Here is an 18,796-nt window from a genome sequence, read left to right as displayed (position 1 = left end):
GGTGAAGCAGGAAAGGAAGCAATAACCTGATGTGTGGCTGTGTATCTGCTAAAGCTCTGTCTCTCTAACCCTTTGCCTGTTTAGATTCAATCTGTTATAAAAACCAGTATTCCTATTTGTACATGGATTTTCATAAAGCATGGCCCACATCATAGGCAGAGCCATCCACAGCAAAACCACACAACCTTTTTCATAAAGGTCCACAGTAGAGTTTTACAAGGATCAGAATGACAGGCACAGGAAGAGCTCTCACTAGATATGAAACAGTAACTGGTGGTATGTGACTGCAGGGTGGCAGAGGCAGTGTCACCAGCCAGCCTGAGCTTTGCCACCACTGCTGCAAAGTGAGTCCAGATCATTCTCAAAGGACAGTTTTCAAGTAGCTTCTATAAGAAACAGTTAAAGATTACTCCAGGTTTGTTCTGTGTAGCTCATTCTGCTGTGTCCACAGCTGGTAGTGTGATACACACTCCTGTCTCCTCCTTTGTTGCAAGTTAAGCTGATATTTTTCTGTTGGCTTCTTTTTCATCTCTCCCCCAGTTTTGCCTGATAGGGTGAAAAAATTGACATTTCTTCTTATGATTTTGAAGGTTATTATGGTCCCTACTTTTTCATTAGTCTCACTTACCTAGACTGGGATGAGGAGGGAGGTTTCTCCTTGAACTAGAATCGGATCATAATGTTCTTGTTGGTTGTTGCACAGCTTAATGGCAACAATAGTAACTTGATTTTGGTAGGTTGGGGTGGTTATTCTTAGTGGAGTAGCTGGTCTTTTCCCATTTAATATTAGGCTACCTCTGAAGATAGTATGGTCTGTTAGAAGAGAGCCTTGTAACCTTGGGCTTTCCATAGCTGTTATCTGGGTGGGAGCCATCCCAGACAAGGCAAACTGTGCAGTTGGCACCTTTTTGATGAAAATTGGGATGTTTCACTGGTTACAGTATTTCAGGTGATACTGCCTTTTCCAAAGCATACTGTTCTCTTTATATATAGAAGCTTGTTAAGCTGGTACAAATGCACTTAGGATTGTGCTGCTGGGAAAATTTGGGTAATTCCTCCAGTCACTACTCCAATCAGATGGTCAGAGTAGTCAGCAGTGGCACTGGGACCAGTCCAGAGCATTCAAACTGAATGCAGGTGTGTGGTTAGAATCACAGGATCATTTAGGGTGGAAAAACCCTCCAACATCATCAAGTCCAACTCTTCCCCAGCACTGACCCATTCCCACATCCATACATCTCAAACACTTCCAGGGATGGTGGCTGATGATGCTTCCCAATATCCAATCTAAACCCTCCCTTGTGAATGAATGGTTCTCTTGCCATAACTGGGAGGGTTTTGTTAATTACAATGGTGGGTTTGTGGAGAGTATCATATTTATGTGAAAATGTTTCTCTTTGAAAAAAAGTCACTCAACAATGGCTCAATTTTGGTTTGTATTCAAGAATTCTACAGAAGGAAATCCTCAGGCCTGTATTGTGCACAGCTTATAAAATAAACCTCAGAGTGAAATAATGAGACTGGCAAGTGTTCCCATGGGTGTTTTGAACCCTTAAGTGAATGTTGTTACAGTCTTGACAAAGATACTCAGAATAGGGGTGGCTTCCCCATGCCTGGAAATGTTTAAGGCCAGGTTGGACAGGACTTGGAGCAAGCTGGCCTAGTGGAAGGTTCCCTTCCATGACATGGGGTGGAATTGGATGGTGGTCAAGGTTCCTTCCAACCCAAACCAGTCTGGGATTCTGGGATTCTGGGCACCACTGAAGAAGTTGCAACAGGGTTTTTAAGGCAGGCTGAGAAAGGTGTGTTCACCCAGGAGGTAACAAGTCTGACTTGTCCAGGAGCATGGTGCTGAGAGGCCCAGGGCCTGCAGAACTCCTGCAGTGTGTGTCTGTGCAGAAATTAAGTAGGTGTTATTGCATTAAAATATGAAAACAGATCAAGAAGAGACAGGAAAATAAAACCCAGCTGCAGGATTAAGTCTCTGTTCCTCTTCCCAATTACCCTACCTTTGAAAGCAGAATGCTATTGTGTAGCTTGTTGGGCTTTCTCATGTTTTTTTAATTTTACTTATTGTTTTTTCTAGGCCTTTGGTCTAGAAGCTATTCCTGCAGGGTCTGTGGTGTTTATTGTGGCTGTGAGACTGCATTTGGAGTGGAAGGGAGAGCCTTGGTCAGTAGGGCCTCTTGGGGAAGGGATTGCAGAGGACTCAGGACACTGGAGGTGGTCTCTGGCCTCCAGGTGTTCATGCTAGACTGGTGATGAAGTCAACAATCTAGGGCTTGTTTCAAGAGCTCTTTCCATTTTAGGAACTCCTAGCTTTAGAAGAACAATTTTGGGGTACTAGCTTATCCTGGATGTGGAATTAGACCTGAGAAATTTGCATTTATATTTATATTTGTATTTATTTGCCCTTTAGCTTTAAAAGAAAGCAGATTTTTAGGATATAAACAGTCTATTAAAATCTTGTGATTTGCATTCTCATCTTAAATGATAAGTCCTGAATGCCTAATGACTTAAGTGATCTTTTTCCACATCTTCCTTCTGTGCACTCATGGTGTGACTTCAGTGGGAGGAAATCACAAAGTCAGGCTGGAAAAAGATGTATCAATAAATGGGGAGGAAAATTTCCAACCAAAGCAAGGGGAAAAACTGAGTTGCTAAAGGATTTATGTGTTTAAGGTTTTAATTGCAACAAGGAGGAGTAATCAGGCTGTGATTAGTGTTCTGAGTTTGTTTCATAAAAAAAGTGTGTTAAAACTGAAATACTTAATTTGTCCTTCATTTAGGTGATGATCTGTGGTGTTTCTACCTACACAAGCTCTGATATTTTCCCAGCAGTTTTGCAGAAGTACAGGAATCACTTGTGGCAGCTGCCATATAATGCAGATACTTTGATCCTGCTGCTGGACTTCACTTGTCTCTCACAGCTGATTCTGTGCTGTTGAATCTTGCATCTGGCAGATCTCTCAAGGCTCAGTGGTACCTACTAATATTTTACAACTTCTTTCTGGATATATTAGCATGTGAGTAGCTAAAGTACACGTAAGCACTCCTTGGGTGCAGAGGGCTGACCTTGGCCACAGCTGCCTGCCCTGGGGGAGCTGGCTGTGTTGCTGAGGCACAAGGGAAGCAGGGCTTGGAGCAAGGAGGCACAAAAAGAGGCACTTGCAAAGCAGCAGGCAGAAAAAAAAATCAGGGAGAAACCTGAGAGAAAAGATAGACCACAAAAGGCTCATCTAGAGGAAATCATAATGAGTTTAACTTCAGTGGAAAAACAGCACTAGAAGGGAAGGGATTGGTTCAGTAGCTGCAAGACACAGAGAAATGGTGACTCACAGGAAAAGTTTTGCCTTTGAGGGGATTGAATAGCACAGGCATATTTATGCGACCTCCCTTAAATGATGTTGTTTAATTTAATTGCAAAATAAAATGGATTTACTTGTTGACACAGAATGGAAGTAGTACCAGATTCTCTTACACCCCACAGCAGTGTCTGGAGCTGTTTTCCAGCAACAGTTTTGCTGTTTTAGTGACAATTTTTCAGTGATGAGAGAACCACTTGGGAAGAGTTTAGGGATGGAACAGATAGATTTATTTAGCATTGATGAAAGAAAAGAGACATACCCATCCCTCCCCCCTGAATAAAAGACCCCAACAACAAAACAAACTCAAATATGGAAACAAAACCAAGAAACAGAATTCTGTAAGGAACTTGCTTATAAATGTGTGTCAGTGTCATTCTGGTAAAAGTATCCACACATATATAACTTATGTGTATGCCACATCTTTTACCTGCAAGAGAAATACCTGTGCAGGAAAGTTTCTGGGAGTCCTCACATCATGGTAATTGATACCTGTGTGCTGGGAATTCAGCAACATCCCAGCAAATCACTGGAATTTAAGGGGAAAGACTTGGAACCCTGTTGTGTTATGACTACTGCAATCCTGTTTGGAGGAGGCAGGACCCAGCCTTCTGTCTGTGTTATTGAATTGATAGCTGCTGGTTGAGATCTCTCTCAAAGGAAGGTTACTGGTGTCATATCTCCCAGTAAATACCATGAGGCAGGTATAGCTGACTGTCACAAAGGTAACCTCTGGCATGTTTTTCATCAGGGATTGGATAACAAATAATCTTCTTACATCATTCAGATTGCAGGCTTGGTTCCAGCTATTGGCACACAGCATGGGCATCACTCCCCTGCCTCTTTTCCCCACCCATGCTGGTTTTGGTTGACTGGTATTTCAATGGTTTTACAGCAGGTTGCTGTAAAAATCTGCAGAGCCTTTTTCTCAGAGGAACACTGACAGCTTTGATGGCCAGTGCTGGATTCAGGTGCTTCCACCTGCTGTAGCATCACTTGCTTCTTCTCTTCTGCTTTTTTGTAGTCCTGTGTTTTTGTCTATCCCTGCATTTGTGGCACTGGGAATTGAACTGGCTATTTCACAAAATAAATGGGATATTTGCCAAAGTTGAGTGACAAACAAAGCTGAGGGCAGGCTGTGTGGCCAGAAAAGGGACCTCAGGCATGGGATGGGTACATGGGCTGAGTTAGGAAAAGGGAAGAGAGTAAGAGACAGAATTAACATTTCCCCACTGGCAGGGACAAAGGCCAAGCCAGCAAAAGCTGCTTTGGGGAAGGAGGCCAGGAGTGATTGCAGTGGACTTGTTACTTCTTGCCCCAAAAGTTGGGGGGCATTTTTGTGTTTCCAGTGGGCACTGGAGATGGTGTGGGCTGCCTGACTTCTGCATTTCTGAAAGAGGAGAGCAGGGTTCTGCTGTTTGTACAGCAGCTCCAGCAGTTTCCATTGCTCAGGAGAAAGTAAGTTTGCAGTTATCTCTGTGCCAGTGATAAAGTTGAATGTAAACCTGTGCTGGAGCAGTTGAAAGGAAAACTGGGAAAAAAAACTCTCAGAGCAGGCAGGGTGAGAGTGGGAATGGGAATGTATTATGGTTGACCTGCTAGTACATATGCCTTTGTTTTCAAAGTGAATACTTCAGCAGCTGGTGCAGTGTGCTGGGATTTAGGTGTTTGGTCTCACAAGGAGCCTTGGAATGTCTGGAGAATAGCAAGTTGTAGGTATATGACTATTGCTTAAAAGTAGAGCTGGTTATGTAGCATTGAAGAAGCTTAAAAGTGATTTTTAAACTCTTGCTCTTATAAATAGTTTCATTATATTAAAATCCTGAGTAGATGGCTCTGCTGCTTGCAGCATAGCTGTGGGTAAAATGAGAGCAAGCAGTGAGTATTTACAGAAGGTTAAAAGTTCTTGCAAATTTAGGAAACATTACCCCTCTATTTTATTTGAAAACTCATCTTGCTCAGGACACCATTCCAAGTGGGTGGAGGACTGAGCAGCATGAGGTATCAAAACAAAAAAATTGTACCCAAAATGGTTCATGTCCTGTCCCAGTTCAGCCCAAAGATGAGCAGGGTAGAACTGGGAATGATTCAGTTATGAAAAGGGGTTTTAACTGTAAAATAATATTATTTGTAACAATTAGGGGGAATAGTTTTACTTTGACTTCTCCCTATCTGTCTTTCTCTCCTTTCATAGCAGGCTTAGAGTGGCCTTGCAAATTTGGAAGGGAAGACTGTCTGGGTTTTTCACTGTCAGTTTAGATCACTGTGATGTAATTCTGTCTAACACATGAAGAGCCTTTTGCTTGGCCTAGTAGAGATTAGGAATTAGTGCTTGTCTGTGGATATGCTGAGCCCCTGTTGCATGTGCTATGAATAGGACAAAGGGAAGGCAGTGCTTAAATAGTGAGGGTCTGAGCATTGCTTTTCCAAAGGGGAAATCATTGCTTTTCCAGTTGGAATCAGATATTTACTTTAATGCTTTTTCAGAGGAATTGTTGCCAAACTGAAGGTGGTTTTTTTTCATTTTAAATAGTTCTGTCCTGCTCCAAACAAAGCACTAGCCTCCCTGCAAGTTTCAGGCTTTTATTCTTTCAAGTGTTTTGTTTGTCACAACAACACTGACTTTTCTGGGTTGTAATTTCAAGCTGCTTATTGCAACTGAAAGATAGAAATAAAGAAAAATAAAATTTACAGAATTAAAGAGTCTCGTGAAGCCATGTGACTTGGGAAACTGGAATTCAGAGCAAAACATACCAGAGCACAAAGAAGTTTATAAAAATGGAGCTCTGGCATTCTCTTCTCTTCGTTATCCAATAAACATTATGAACTGAGGAATCTTTAACATCTTTCAAGGAGCCTTGAAGAACTTTGCTGAGTTTTTTTTATATAATACATCAAATCAAAGTAGCTAAGCAAGATTAAAAAGAACTGGAACCCAAACAGAGTGGACAAAACCAAATGTCTGTTTACATTTTTGCTTAAGTTGCAATTTTTCTGCTCCTCCCCTGAAAAGTGGCACTGGGGAGGTCTCATTTAGTTTGCCACTGTTCTTTTTTCTTTTCTTTATTTTCTGTATATATTTATCCAATCAGTAGGAAAAGTGGCTGTTGTTGTCTTTATAAACTGCTGTAAGCAAGTACTGAAATTCTGCCCTGCAAAACAGCAGCTCAAGAGTACCTGGAGGGGGGTCTTGGTGGGTCTGGTGACAGGTTTGAGCCCAGGGACATAGCTGACTTCACATTTTCTAAGTATAGGACAGTTAATGTGGGAAAAGGTAAGTTTAGGGCTTGCAAATTCCTTGCCTTTTCAAGCTAGGTAATGTAGAGTGGATGAGAGCTGCTGGCAGCATTTCTTTAAAAAAAATTGCCACGTGTTCATTTTATATTGCAGTGGCCAATGGAGAGAGATCAGGAGACACTGAAAGGTAAACAAAAGCACTTCAACCCAATAGCCAAAGGAGAGCAAAGTAAAAGTTTCCATTTGAAGAACAGAAAAAAAAATAGTGCACGCTTTGTTCTGCAGTATCTCCAAAATCCTCATTTCTTGGGTAGCTGGGATATTAGCAGGCTTTGGAAAGCACCTCTCAGCTCGCTGATTGTGGAAGATTTTTGTTCTTCTGCAGTGTAGAATGGCAAACAGTGCTGCAGCACCACTCTGAAAGCACCTGGGAGTGATAAGCACACAGTGTGGTGGTAATTGAAACTAAAAAGCAAGTTCAGATCAGCATAAGAAGCCAACATTGAAATTCTAACTGCCAGTAAGAAACCTTTTTTCACTGTAAGGATAGTCAGGGATTGGAATAGGTTGCCCAGAAAGTTTGTGCAGCTAAGAAGGTTTTCAAGACCTGAGTGAGGAAAGCCCTGAATGCCCTGGTCTGACCCTGCTTTGAGCAGGCCCCAGAGTCTCTGACCTCCATGTGTTGCCAGATATTCTGAATTTCTGTGATTTCTGTGCTGTTCCCACTTTCCAGGCAATATATTTGGAATCTTTGCTTTCTGAATCACTTTTTCCATTTTGAGTCAAACCAGTGTTTTGCTTTACTGTGAAACTGGAAAATACTGTATTTTACTTTATCCCTCATGTTTATTCCTCATGAAAATGTTTATTGGCTCCCCAAGGCCAGGAACCTGAAATTTGCTTCTACTCCTTAGCAACTTCTTGAAAGCCAAGTTTATGTTAAATCAGATTTCTCTCACAGTGCAAGTGGAAGGGCAGACTCAGATTGGTCCTCTGTGGCTTCTCTCTGCTTTGCTTTTGAATTGATTTTATTAAACTGTCCATTGATTTTTATTTTTTTTTTCTTCCTCATCTCTGAAAAGAGATGTTGTTTTGTCACAGCACCTGCCATCCAAGGATCACAGCATTCTGAACAACTTGAAATGAAATAACGAGTCCACAGAGAAAATCAAGATGTTCTGTGTGTGTGCACAGCCAGGGCAACCAAGAGAATTTTGCTGGTCAATTCACCAAATGTGCAGCAAATCTAAGAGCAGAGCTTGAGTCTCTTTACTGGGGTTTTTTTTGGTTTGGGTTTTCCATTAAATATCACTTTTTCACAGTGTCCCTGTGTAAAGCCAGCAGCTTTTCTCCCTCTGCAGTCAGAGGGCCTGATGCTCCTTGTTGACACTAGAACTCTGTCACACCAGTAACTTGCTGCTGTTTTTCCTACCTGTTCTGCATGCCCCTTGTTGCAGAGCACCCTGGGATAGCCTAGGAAGGGCAGTGTCTATATTCTTTGCTAGCTGATGGTTTACATGATTTTATTGTCAGAGTGCCCATGAAATAAGTCTTTTAAAGACCCATATTTGCCTGAGAGCCCTCCTGCAATGAGGTTTGTCATTTTCCTTCAATATCCAGATCCAGTCAGCTCTTCTGTTCCTGCAAGAGCATTGCCCTCAATAAACAATGTAGGTTACCAGGAGAAAGGCAAGGGGTGTTGCACCCACCTGGGACCCTATGTTTTCTACCACAGATCCTGTGTGAGACAAACACACACAGTAACTCATCTTCCTTCCACTGCCCTCTCTTCCTCACAGCATCACTAAGTGGTTGGAGCTGGGATTAGTGTCTAGGCTTGGGTAGACTTTTCTCTTTCTACCTATAATTCTCTAATTGGGTATTTGCAGTGGGCCTCTGAAGATGGTGGAGCTGCATTAAGTACAGCCAAGGGGCAGAATTTAGCCTACAGAATCATTTCTTCCCAGCACTGATGTGTGAATGGGGAAGATAGGTATCTGATTTGCACATCCCTGAAACTTTTCTTCCTCGTGGCAAATAAGTAAAAACTAATCTCAAAGTCAGAGACATAAGCAGTGTGGACTCACGTTCAATAATTTCTTATGATGAAACTTCTTTTATTCTCTTAGCAGAACTATCTATATAGTTTGACTCCAAACTTCAGTTTAACAGAGATTTTCTGTAGAAATGCCAATGTTCTGTTGGAAGATCCCCTGGCTTGCCACAGCGATAGCTGTGGAGCTGAGACACAATCCTGCTTTGGCTGGGAACCTCAGCACTCCCTGCAATACAAGTGCCCTGCATCCTGAAGCCTCTTTTGCCTGCTTTTTCTAGTGTGATGCAAAGCATACCCCCAACCCTTTTCTCTTAATGCCTCTGGCAAGGGATGTGATGAAATGGATGCTTTCAGGGGGTAGCTCCTTTGTGGTGTTCTCTGACTTGAGGGTGTAGGATAAGCACCCAGAGTACAAAAAGGGTGCTTATTTATACAGTTTTAGAAATCTGGAGTTATATTTAACAGGAAATAAAATCACAGCACACACTCTTTGGAACATACTTGGGTTGCTTTCCAAATAAGGCTTTTGGTTTCTGGCAGGAAAAATAGGGCTCTGTTATAACAACAGAAAATAGGAATAGGCCAGAAGAAATGCTTTCAAAATCCCAGCTCAGGCGAGGGTAGATGTGCCAGCAAAGACCAGCCTTTTTGCTCCAGTAGTTTAAGGTGCACTTTGCTTTCCCTTCTCCAAGAGCTCTGGGGTGAAGTGATCATAGAAAGCTTCTTAACTCCTCAACCTTGCCTTCACATGGGTGAACACATGTTCCAAAAAAACAAGCCCCAAACCAGTGCAGTGTTACTTTTATCTCTGTGTGTGTTTGATGTTTCTGCTGGTCCCATTTGTGTCCTCCCTCAGACTGGTGATATGAGCTGCCAGTCTGATAAGCCATGGAAACTACACACTGCCCAATCCTTTACCCTTTCTGCCACCCTTTGGTGCTCTCTTTAGGAGGCTTCTTTTTCCTTTATTCCAGCAAATCATGACATTGGGGCCTACTGTAATGCTGCCAAAATACAGGTTGCTTGAGGGAGAGTGGTAAGTTAGTGTTTGTCAAGGGGTTGGATACCTTCTTCTGTCTCCATTCCCCTCAGCTACCAAAAATTCCTGCACCTGGCTTGTAGAGGAGCCATTTTATACACATCTCCATGACAAGTGGATTTTTAATTTATTTTTTAATGTGAGATTGCATTTTTGGGCAAGTAAGTAGAACAGACCTGAAGAACAATCCCTGCAAACCCCTCTCTACCCAGACTCCATAGCCTGATTGAAGAAAAGGTATGGGATGGAACATGGATGGTTGATGTGCTGGTGGGAGCAGGAGGTTGAAATGAGCCTCCTGGTACCCTCTAAATGTGTTTTTGTCCATGCACAGTATATTGCACTGAATGTGGGAGGAAAGGTGAGGTTTTTTCCCCCATACACACACCTTTTTCCCTGTGGAAGATCTTCCTCTAAGGAGAACAGCCTTAGAAACAGTGACACGTTTCCTTCAGCAGAAATCATTATTTGAGGGTGGCACACAGTGAGGTGCTCCAGGCCTTCCAGTAGCTTCTGGGACTGGCAGACTTCCCTCCCACCACTTGCAACTACAAATAAAGGAAGAGCAACAGGCAGAGGAGGATTGCCTCTTAAGCAGACCTGGAGAGGAAGCTGTGATAAAAGCAAGAAATCCATAATGATCTGGCAACCCATGGCTGCAGTAGCACTGTATAGAGAAAGCAGGAGAGCCATGCTGTTGTCCCAGAGGCACAAGGTGGCTTGTCCCCACAGAGGGCCCCTGCTAAACCAGATAATGAGGTGGAGATGAGGGAGAATGATGTTGGTGCCTTGATGTGATGCTTCTGTGGTTCCCTGGCACAGGGGACCGTGGTACTTACTCATGTTAGAGTTAATTGGAAGTTAGTGTTGAGAGAAGCTTTGCACTGGGGAGATAAACACAAGGGAGCACCTGAAAAGCATCCTGCACCTTAAGCAAGGTTCTGAGTCCCAAATTACAGCACCCTTCACTGCAGCTGCTGCCCAGAGTCTGGAGGTGCTGAGGTTTGCCCAGGTCCCTGGAGCTCTGCTTTTGCATGAACCCCCAAATGCCTTGGTAGGCACCAGCCTGCTTGGGGGCCTTAGGGGTGCTGGTGGCATCCCCAGCTCAGGTGCTTTGTGCCAGAGCAGCCAGAGCCAGCTCCTGCAGCAGATATGACATGGCAGCAGTGGTCTCTGCCTGTCTGTGGAGAACCCCCTGCCTGGAGTGGGATTCCTGCATCCTCCCAGAGATAACAGGCTTTGAGGAGAACCTGGGCTGGGGGAGAAGATCACAGAGGTGCCCGGCCATGGTGTCAATCCAGTCCTGATGACTGTTCTCTGTTCAGCAGAATTCCTTATTTCACCCACAAGTGTATCTTTATTTATAGTTATAAATTGTTTGTGTCAAAAAATTCAAGTGTTTTGATGATGTCCTCCCAGTCATAAGATAAAAAGAGGAGAAATGGAGAAATCTACTCTTGTTTACTAATAAGTAAAATTTTACTAAAGGCTAAATACCATCCATGTTTCCATAAATACAGTGCATGAAATCTCTAAAATTTACTGCCTGTACTCAAAAGCAGTTAACCCAATGACCTCAGATTTTTGTGGTCAGAGCTCCACAGAGCAGCTTTCGTTTTGTTTGCTAGGATCTGGGAGTGCTCTTTCTCAAGGTGGGAATGAGAAAACCAGTCACTAAGTGTAAGTTAGGAATTACGAGAAAGATTAATCCTGTGTAGGAAAATGAGCTAATGCAAAAATCAGTTCAAATTGGATGCATTTTTACAGTGATGGGAATGGGACAGGGTTTTTTCCTTGGTTCCCTGAGGGTGCAGAGCTAATAATTAAAAACATCTATATTGCACAAAGTAATAAACATCCTCCGTGCAGGAAAGGAGGGTATTGTGCTTGCTGGCTTGCCTCTCCCCTCTTTCACTCTTCCCAAATTGGAGATTGGAATAAGAAGAGAGGTGCGCTTTTTTTTAATTTCATTTTTCTGGGGGATTATGTTGTGGTTTGGGGGGTTTTCTGTGGTTTTCTTTCTATTTTTTTTTTGTACTCTTGCTCTTACCTTGCCCCTCCTGCCTGCCTGCAGCCTCACTTCGGGTAGCTGCTGCTCTGACAGTGCGTGCAGGAGGAGGTGGATCAAGGGGCCTCTCGGGGCTGGGGCCTCGCTGTCCCTCTGCACCCGCGGGACCTGGCAGGAGCCCCAGCTGCTCGCTCTCTTCTCTAAGCCGGGGTTTTCAGGCTGATCAGAGCCCTCATGAGCCACTGCTCACTAACCCTGCGTGAAACCGGGCTCGCCCAAAGCGGGCAATCCTGAGCTCTGGGGCCGTCGCGGGGCTGGGTAAGGGCCCGCGGGCGGTTCGGTGCTGCCACTGGGCTGCGGTCGGGAGGCGCGTTCCGCGGTCAATCCGCACGGAAGGTGCACAGGTCCTGTACCGCGGATATCGACGCGGTCCCGAGGGCGCAGAGCGGGCGGTAGCCACCCGCGATTCGCTTCCCCGGCCGTGCGGGAGTGGGGCCGCCAGCAGAGCCGCAGGCTCCCGGGCCGCTCGGCCGCAGCGGGGCGTCCCCGGCGGCGCAGGGCACGCGTGGCGGGCCGGCCCCGCCGGGAAGGGGCATGTCCCGCTGACGTGCGGCCCGGGGATTGGCAGCGGCCCGGCCTATATAGGCGGCGGGGCGGGCGCCGCGCCGTTCTCCCAGGAGCGCTCCGTTTCTCCAGAAGGGCGGGCGAGCGGGCACCGGCCGGAGTGAGTCACGGGGGACGGGGGGCGGCCCCTCCGCCGCGGCCGCGGCGCCGACGTGGAGGCTGGCGGGGAGGCCCGGCCCGGCCCGAGGCGGCCTTGCATCCTCCCCAGGGCACCGACGTGTCGGCGCTGCCTGCAAAGTCCGCGCTAACTTCCCGCCGGCCGGGCCGGGCAGGGCAAAGTCCGGCGAGGGAGGGCATCCGGCGGCGGGAGGTGGGGAAAAGTCTGGCCCCGCGGCGCGGCCTCGGCCGGCGGTGGCATGGCTGTGCCGGCCGGCAGCAGCTGCCGCGGATGGCCGGCGAGTGGGGCCGGGCCGATGGGAAGGCCGGGCCCCGCGGCTGCCTGGGGAGGGGGCGGCCGGGCCGAGGCACGGCGTGGATCCCATCGTTGGTGGGAGAGGGTTAGTGGCGCAGACCGAGGCGGCTCCATGCCGTTCCCGGCCGTCTTAGGGTTTGATTCCGATAGGAGCCAAAGCGGCCGGAGGCGAGCGCTCGTCCGGCGTTGGTCAGCCCGCGGAGCGCCGGCGGCGGGCAGCCCAGCCTGCCCCGGGCCGCGGGCCGAGCGCTCCCCTCCTGCCGTGGCTATAGAAGGACGAGCGCCCTGGCCACCGTCGGCGGGGGGAGGTGCCAGCGCCGGGCCCGGAGGTGGCCGTGCCCGCCGCGCTGCCCGCCACCGGCACCGTTCCGGCGGCTGCGGAGCCGCGCTCGAGGCTGTCACTGGGCCCCGCGGGAGCTCCTGCCCCCCCGCTCGCCTGATGCGGCCACCCCCGGCCTGCAAGCCGCAGGGCCGCGGCGGGCTGGGGCTGCCGGAGCTGGGGCTGCAGCTGCCCCGTGGCACTGGCCGCGCCCCGACCCCGTTCCCGCACGGTCCCGGTGCGCTGGGCGCGCCCCCGCCGCCCCCTCCCGCTCGGCCCCTCGGGGGGCGCGGTGACAGCGGGGCCCGCCGGGCCCTTTAAGGGCGCCGCCCCGCCCCGCCGCCCCGCCCCCGGTGCCGCCAGTGCTGAGGTGGCGCTGGCGGCGCCGCCCGCCCGGCCGGGCCCGCGGGGCCTGGCGGCTCCCCCGCCCCTCGGCCGGGCACGGCGGGGCTGAGCGGACAGGCGGCCCCGCGCCGCTGCCCCTGTCCCAGCCCCGCTGAGAGGCGCCGTCTCCGCCTGCCCCATCGGGCCGGCCAGCAGGACGCGGCCGGGTGCACGTCCTCGGTGGCGGGGCCGCCACAGGGCTCCTCCTGTCCGGGGCCAGCCGCGGTGGCGGGGCCGGCGCTGGTGGAAGAGTAAACATGGGGGATGGGTCAGGGCTGCCCGCGGCCAGGGCTGCGGTCGGGTTGCACTCTGTGATGCATTAAGTCGGGAATCGCCACGAAGGGAGACTGCGTTCTGCCACACAGCAGCTGTCTGTCAGCGCGATCCCCTCCAAACCAGGGGACCTGGGCCTGCAGTCTCGGAGGGAGCCCGTCGGTTTTCAGAAAGGAAGTATTTTCATCTATGTCCACTCATCAACCAAGAGGGTGCCCTGTCCTGTGTGAACGTTTGACAGAGGACAGTGCCTACCACAACCAGCCCAGCCCTGTTGCTGTGTGTGGTTCTCACTGCATCGCATTAACAAAGTAATAATGTTTTTATTAAATATACTTTTAAATAACGTGTAACTGACATTTCCGTCCACAAGAACTGCCTGTATTGGTGGTGTAACTCATGACTTTGCCTTTGTTTCTCTTCATACAAATGTTTCCCGTGTGATTAGATCTGGCCCTTGCTGGCGGTTATTTTTAGGATGTTTCTCTTTATTCGAGAATTCGTTCTCTTTATTGAAATGGACTCTAGACTTCTGTAACTTTATTTGGTGCACAAGGCCAGAACTACAGGCAGTGTATCAACCAGGCAGTTTGAAACCTGTTGACCCAGTCAGCTCCATGCTGGCATGACGTAGCTGTAACCTTAGTTTCAAAACCTAAGTAGGAAGCCAAGGAGGTGTAAGGTCCAAATGTAGTGCTTGAACTGCTGGTTTTGATGTTACATTTAAAATACCATTCTAATGGTTGCCTCTGATTTTGGCCAGAGATGAATCCCTGAGGCCTACAATATACCAGATGCTTGGGATTGCTGGAGATGAGGAGTATTTGTTCTTAGCTTCTTGTATGGGTGACGAAGCAGAAATTCATATGGATAAATGCTGCCCTTTGATTCTGCATTGAATGTCTGGCTGCTCTCTGAGGTGGAGGCTGAAGGAGGATCTGTGCAGCTGCTGTGTACACAGTGAAACCAGCAGCTGTGCCTTGAGGTTGTGTCTTTCAAGTAGGTGCTATATTGGGTGTTGTTCACTGACTTCTCATGCTTACCCTCCTCCTCTAAGGAGGAAAATACGTGCAAGATCAGCCAGGTGGTGTTTTCTGGAGAAATGAGAGTTATAAGCACATCTGTGCCTTTAGCAAGGCTCTGGCCAGATCTTGACAGCTGTTTATGATGTCTAGCATGCCTCTCCCTCCTGCCTCATTTGGAGCTTGCCATGAGGTGGTGGCACCCTCGTTAGTCACCCAAGGGGCTGGAGGAGCTGCCACAGAGTCTGCAAGCCTTGGTGAGATAGTCTGGAACAGGTGCCATGGCAGTAACTTGCTTTCCTTGGACCTGCAGCAGCTTGAGCAGCACAGGCATGTACCATGGACACGTAACCATGTCTTACACTGGGGTGTAACCCTGGACAGCAAGGAGATTTCTCCAAGATCAGGTTGCTAGCCACCCTTTCTGTACACAGCAAATGCCTTGCAGAGATCTGCATTGCTGCAGCAGCTGTACTTCAGCAGCATGACTGGCTGTCCCAGTACCTGCTGCCTCATTCCTGGATTAATTGCAGCATTAGCTCTATTGCTCTGACAGCACAGTTTGTGCTGCCTTCTGCCTCTTAAAGGCATGTTGAAGGAGGGGAAAACAATGGCCTTGGCTGAGATGCAGATCAGGCCTATATGACTCTGTTGCATCCCTGTTTTCTCTGTTCTTCCCTCCTTTCCTTCTGCCACCATCAGCCTCCCTTATTGCATCACAGCTGTAGCATAATGTGAGACACTCCGTTGGCAACACTGTGTTTTTAGGAGTGACCCTGGTTTGGGGAGCATTTTCTAACATATTGCAATGTCAGAGATGGCAGCTGTCACTTTCCTGAAAAGCAATCAAGCTGTACAGAAGATGGTCCAAGCAGCTCTGCAGGGTGTGTGTGGGAGAGGAGCCTCTTGTCCCATGAGCAGGCAGAGGCACTGGGTTTTAGGAGAGTGCAAGCCCTGCAGAAGCACAGAGCAGCTCTGGGGGACTCTGAGTGTGGATGTTGTACAGCTGACACTCTGTGTACTGTCCTGACTTTTACATTTTCACTTGTATTCCTAAGCACTTTTTCAGTAAATCTGCAGATCTAGATTCGGGAGATGGAAGTCCTTTCCCAGCAGTGTATTTTTCTTCTTGGTTCTGCCTTTTGTACACATTTAAAATAGTCCATGTAAACCAGTGCAAATTTTCCTCTTCAAACTTTCAGATTTAGGCCTGGAGACAGAATTTAGTGCCTGGTGCATGATCTTATTGCAATAAAAACTGCAGAGCTGGACTGCCCAGCAGCTGAGTGTAGAGAGCCCTGAGTGTTTGCCTTGGTTTGTGAGGATGTCTGTGTTGATTCACCCAGGCTCCACTGAACTACATTCCTAACTTGTGACTGATGGCAGTGTTGTTGGCAGGTTTTCAGGTTGTTAGTCTCTTCTGACTAGAGAAGATCTTGCTTACAACCCTGAAATTTCATTTTGAACATCTGCTATTAATTGACTATTTTTTTGCCTGATATTGGATGGCTACTCTTGTAGCCACTGTGGTGAAAGAGTAACTACTCCAGACTTCCTGCTGTGAAGTTTGAGTAGATGGTGGCACAGCTAGTAAAATATGACAGGTGTCATGTGTGGGGAGATGCAGCTGGGTATGAGAGTGTTTTGGATAAGGTGCAGCTTTGAAAGGTACAGGCAGTGCTCTGTTGGAAGTCACAGTAAGAGGAATGTCATGTTTTCTCTTGTCTTGGACCTAATTTATTTATTTTAATTTTTTTTTTCTCTACAGCAAAAGCTGGCAGGCTGACAAACAGGCAGCTTACAGGACGGACTCTCTGGCTACTGACCATTTAGCTGGTAAGTTCTTATACCATTTAGCTGGTAAGTTCTTCTTTTGGGGAGCCAAAGATCTTGCTGCTGCTGAGCTTGCTAGTCAGAGTGGCTTTCTGAGTGTCTCCCTAAGTCAGGCACCTAAATAAGTTTCTAATGAAGAGGAAACAGCTTCTTGGGTCCTTTCTCTTTTATCTCTAGGGGTACACAATGGTCTTGGACTGACTGTCCAGACATTCACATACTCATGTAAAAATTGCATGCCATTAATAATTAATAGATTAATGAGACTGTACTTTAAGTTAACTAGAGTATGCTTTAAAAATTTGTGGTGTCCCCCTTTCCAGTGACCTTCTTAGGTTACACGTCCTCTGCCTTCTTAGGGAGGAGCTCTGGTTTTGGTGACCACTGTGTAGGGAGGAAATATTCCCCCAAAATTCCTGTTTCAACAAGGAAATCAGGCAGCCAGTGGGCCCTGGGGGTGCTTTTCAAGAGGAAGACTGGAAGAGTGCTCAGTAACATATACTGTGTCTTCCTGGACTGACTTTGTTCACCCTGGCTGCTGTTGGTAATACTGTTGCCACTTGCATCTCTTCCAGTGGCATACCCGGATTGTGTGTGGGTGGGAAGTCGACAATGAGCTCTGTGGCAGTTTTGACCCAGGAGAGCTTTGCTGAACACCGCAGCGGCCTGGCCCAGCAGCAGGTGAAAGGTGAGTTCCTGTGATGTGCTTCTCCATCCAGACTGCACAGACCTCTTAAAAGTGTGCATTTTCCTTTCCTAAATTAGTGTTTTACTGGACTAGCTTTCCACTCCCAGCAGCACAGTGGTGGTGCTGCACAATGCAGGGCTGTGAGGAGATGGGCCTGGACACTTCAGAGAGCTCTGGCTAGCAGTGCTCTCAGCCCTGGGATGGGGCACATCAAAAGTGGGGCACTGAGCTGCATGAGAGCCTCATGGATCAGTGTGCTGGGCTGTTATTTCCACTCCTTGCTCAGCCAGGTGCTGGGGGTGGTCACTGACCATACAAACTGACTCTGTGGTGGGTTTTGGCATCCATTCCCAGTTGTGAACTGCTCCATTTAGTATGGCCCAGTGCACAAGTGAGTCAAACATAATGTACAGCCATACAGGCTTTCCCTAGACTTTGCCCTAACTGTAGTCCTTCTCTGCCCTTTCCCAGACTTTGCCCTAACTATAGTCCTTCTCTGCCCTTTCCCAGACTTTGCCCTAACTATAGTCCTTCTCTGCCCTTTCCCTAGACTTTGCCCTAACTATACTCCTTCTCTGCCTTTTCCCTGGGCTGATGTCTTATCCCCTTCTGACCTGCACCCTTTGGTCCTTTCCCTCCTCTCAGCTCAGCCTGTTTTCCCCTAATTGAACTCCTCTTGACAGAGTTGGCAATAAGGTGCTGTTCATTCCCTGCACCCCCTGTGCCAGCTCAAACAAGGCTGGTGGTTTGTGGCATCCACTGCAGTCTGTGCTGTGCTGATGTCAGTCGTGCTCCAGACTTGGCAGCCCCATAGGCATAGTTGTAATAGGATTAATAGCAGGGCACAAGCCATTTGCTCTCCCTTGTTAGTGGTGCCTAATTACAATTGCACTGCCTGTGAACAGGGGCATTTCTGCAGGGAAAGTGACTCATTTGCCCTATTTGCTTTATTCCAGTTACAGCTTTAAACTCTGAAGAAGAGAATGATCCTCCAACCTACAAGGAAGCCTTCCCTCCACTCCCTGAGAAAGCACCATGTTTGGAAGCTGCCCAGGAACCTGCTGGTCCCTGGAGCAAAATTCGACCAATAAAGGCTTCTGTCATCACTCAGGTTGGTGGGAGTGGACGTCTTATATCCTGTCTTTTCCCCACTTCCCAAAGTAGGTGAAGTGAAGCATTCTCTGGAGTATGAAATCCTTGGGATGTCAGCCTCTTTGTTGTATTTTACCCTGGTACTGCAGCTGAGAGCTAGGACTGCTCTGGAGGGGAGGGATGTGTTGGAAAACTGTCCAGAAGGAGCTCTGCATCCCTGTTCCATAAATAGCTGAAGCAGGCCCAGGGGGAGGATTGCAGAATTCCTGTAGTGAGTGCTAATCCCCCTTTAGGAAGAGTCCTAGCGTGGGGCTCCTGCACTTCCCTGGGCACAGCTGGTTGATGTGCTGCACAAAGCTGGGAGGTCAGCTCACCACCAAAGTCCTGCATAGCCATGAGAGAGAGAGGAACTGGCAGGCAAAGCACACTGACAGCTCTCTGTGC

General features: G+C 47.9%; 1 protein-coding gene across 3 annotated transcripts in view; it reads left to right on the top strand.

Moving 5' to 3' along the window:
• Positions 1-18,796, top strand: part of HDLBP (high density lipoprotein binding protein) — a 39,090-nt gene that overhangs the window by 1,421 nt on the left and 18,873 nt on the right. For 2 of the 3 annotated variants that reach the window (XM_054638861.2, XM_077183710.1), the window contains exons 2-4: positions 16,508-16,575; positions 17,148-17,260; positions 18,217-18,371. In XM_054638861.2, coding sequence (XP_054494836.1) covers positions 17,185-17,260; positions 18,217-18,371 — 231 coding nt within the window. In that variant the 5' untranslated portion in view covers positions 16,508-16,575; positions 17,148-17,184. Of the gene's footprint in view, positions 1-12,342; positions 12,430-16,507; positions 16,576-17,147; positions 17,261-18,216; positions 18,372-18,796 lie in introns of those variants that run through there. The other variant, XM_054638862.2, reaches the window with a different exon arrangement.

This window comes from Agelaius phoeniceus, chromosome 10 (assembly GCF_051311805.1).
Source record: "Agelaius phoeniceus isolate bAgePho1 chromosome 10, bAgePho1.hap1, whole genome shotgun sequence".
NCBI lineage: Eukaryota > Metazoa > Chordata > Aves > Passeriformes > Icteridae > Agelaius > Agelaius phoeniceus.
The sequence above is the reverse complement of the archived record's forward strand: the minus strand, read 5'-3'. Positions and strand labels throughout refer to the sequence as shown.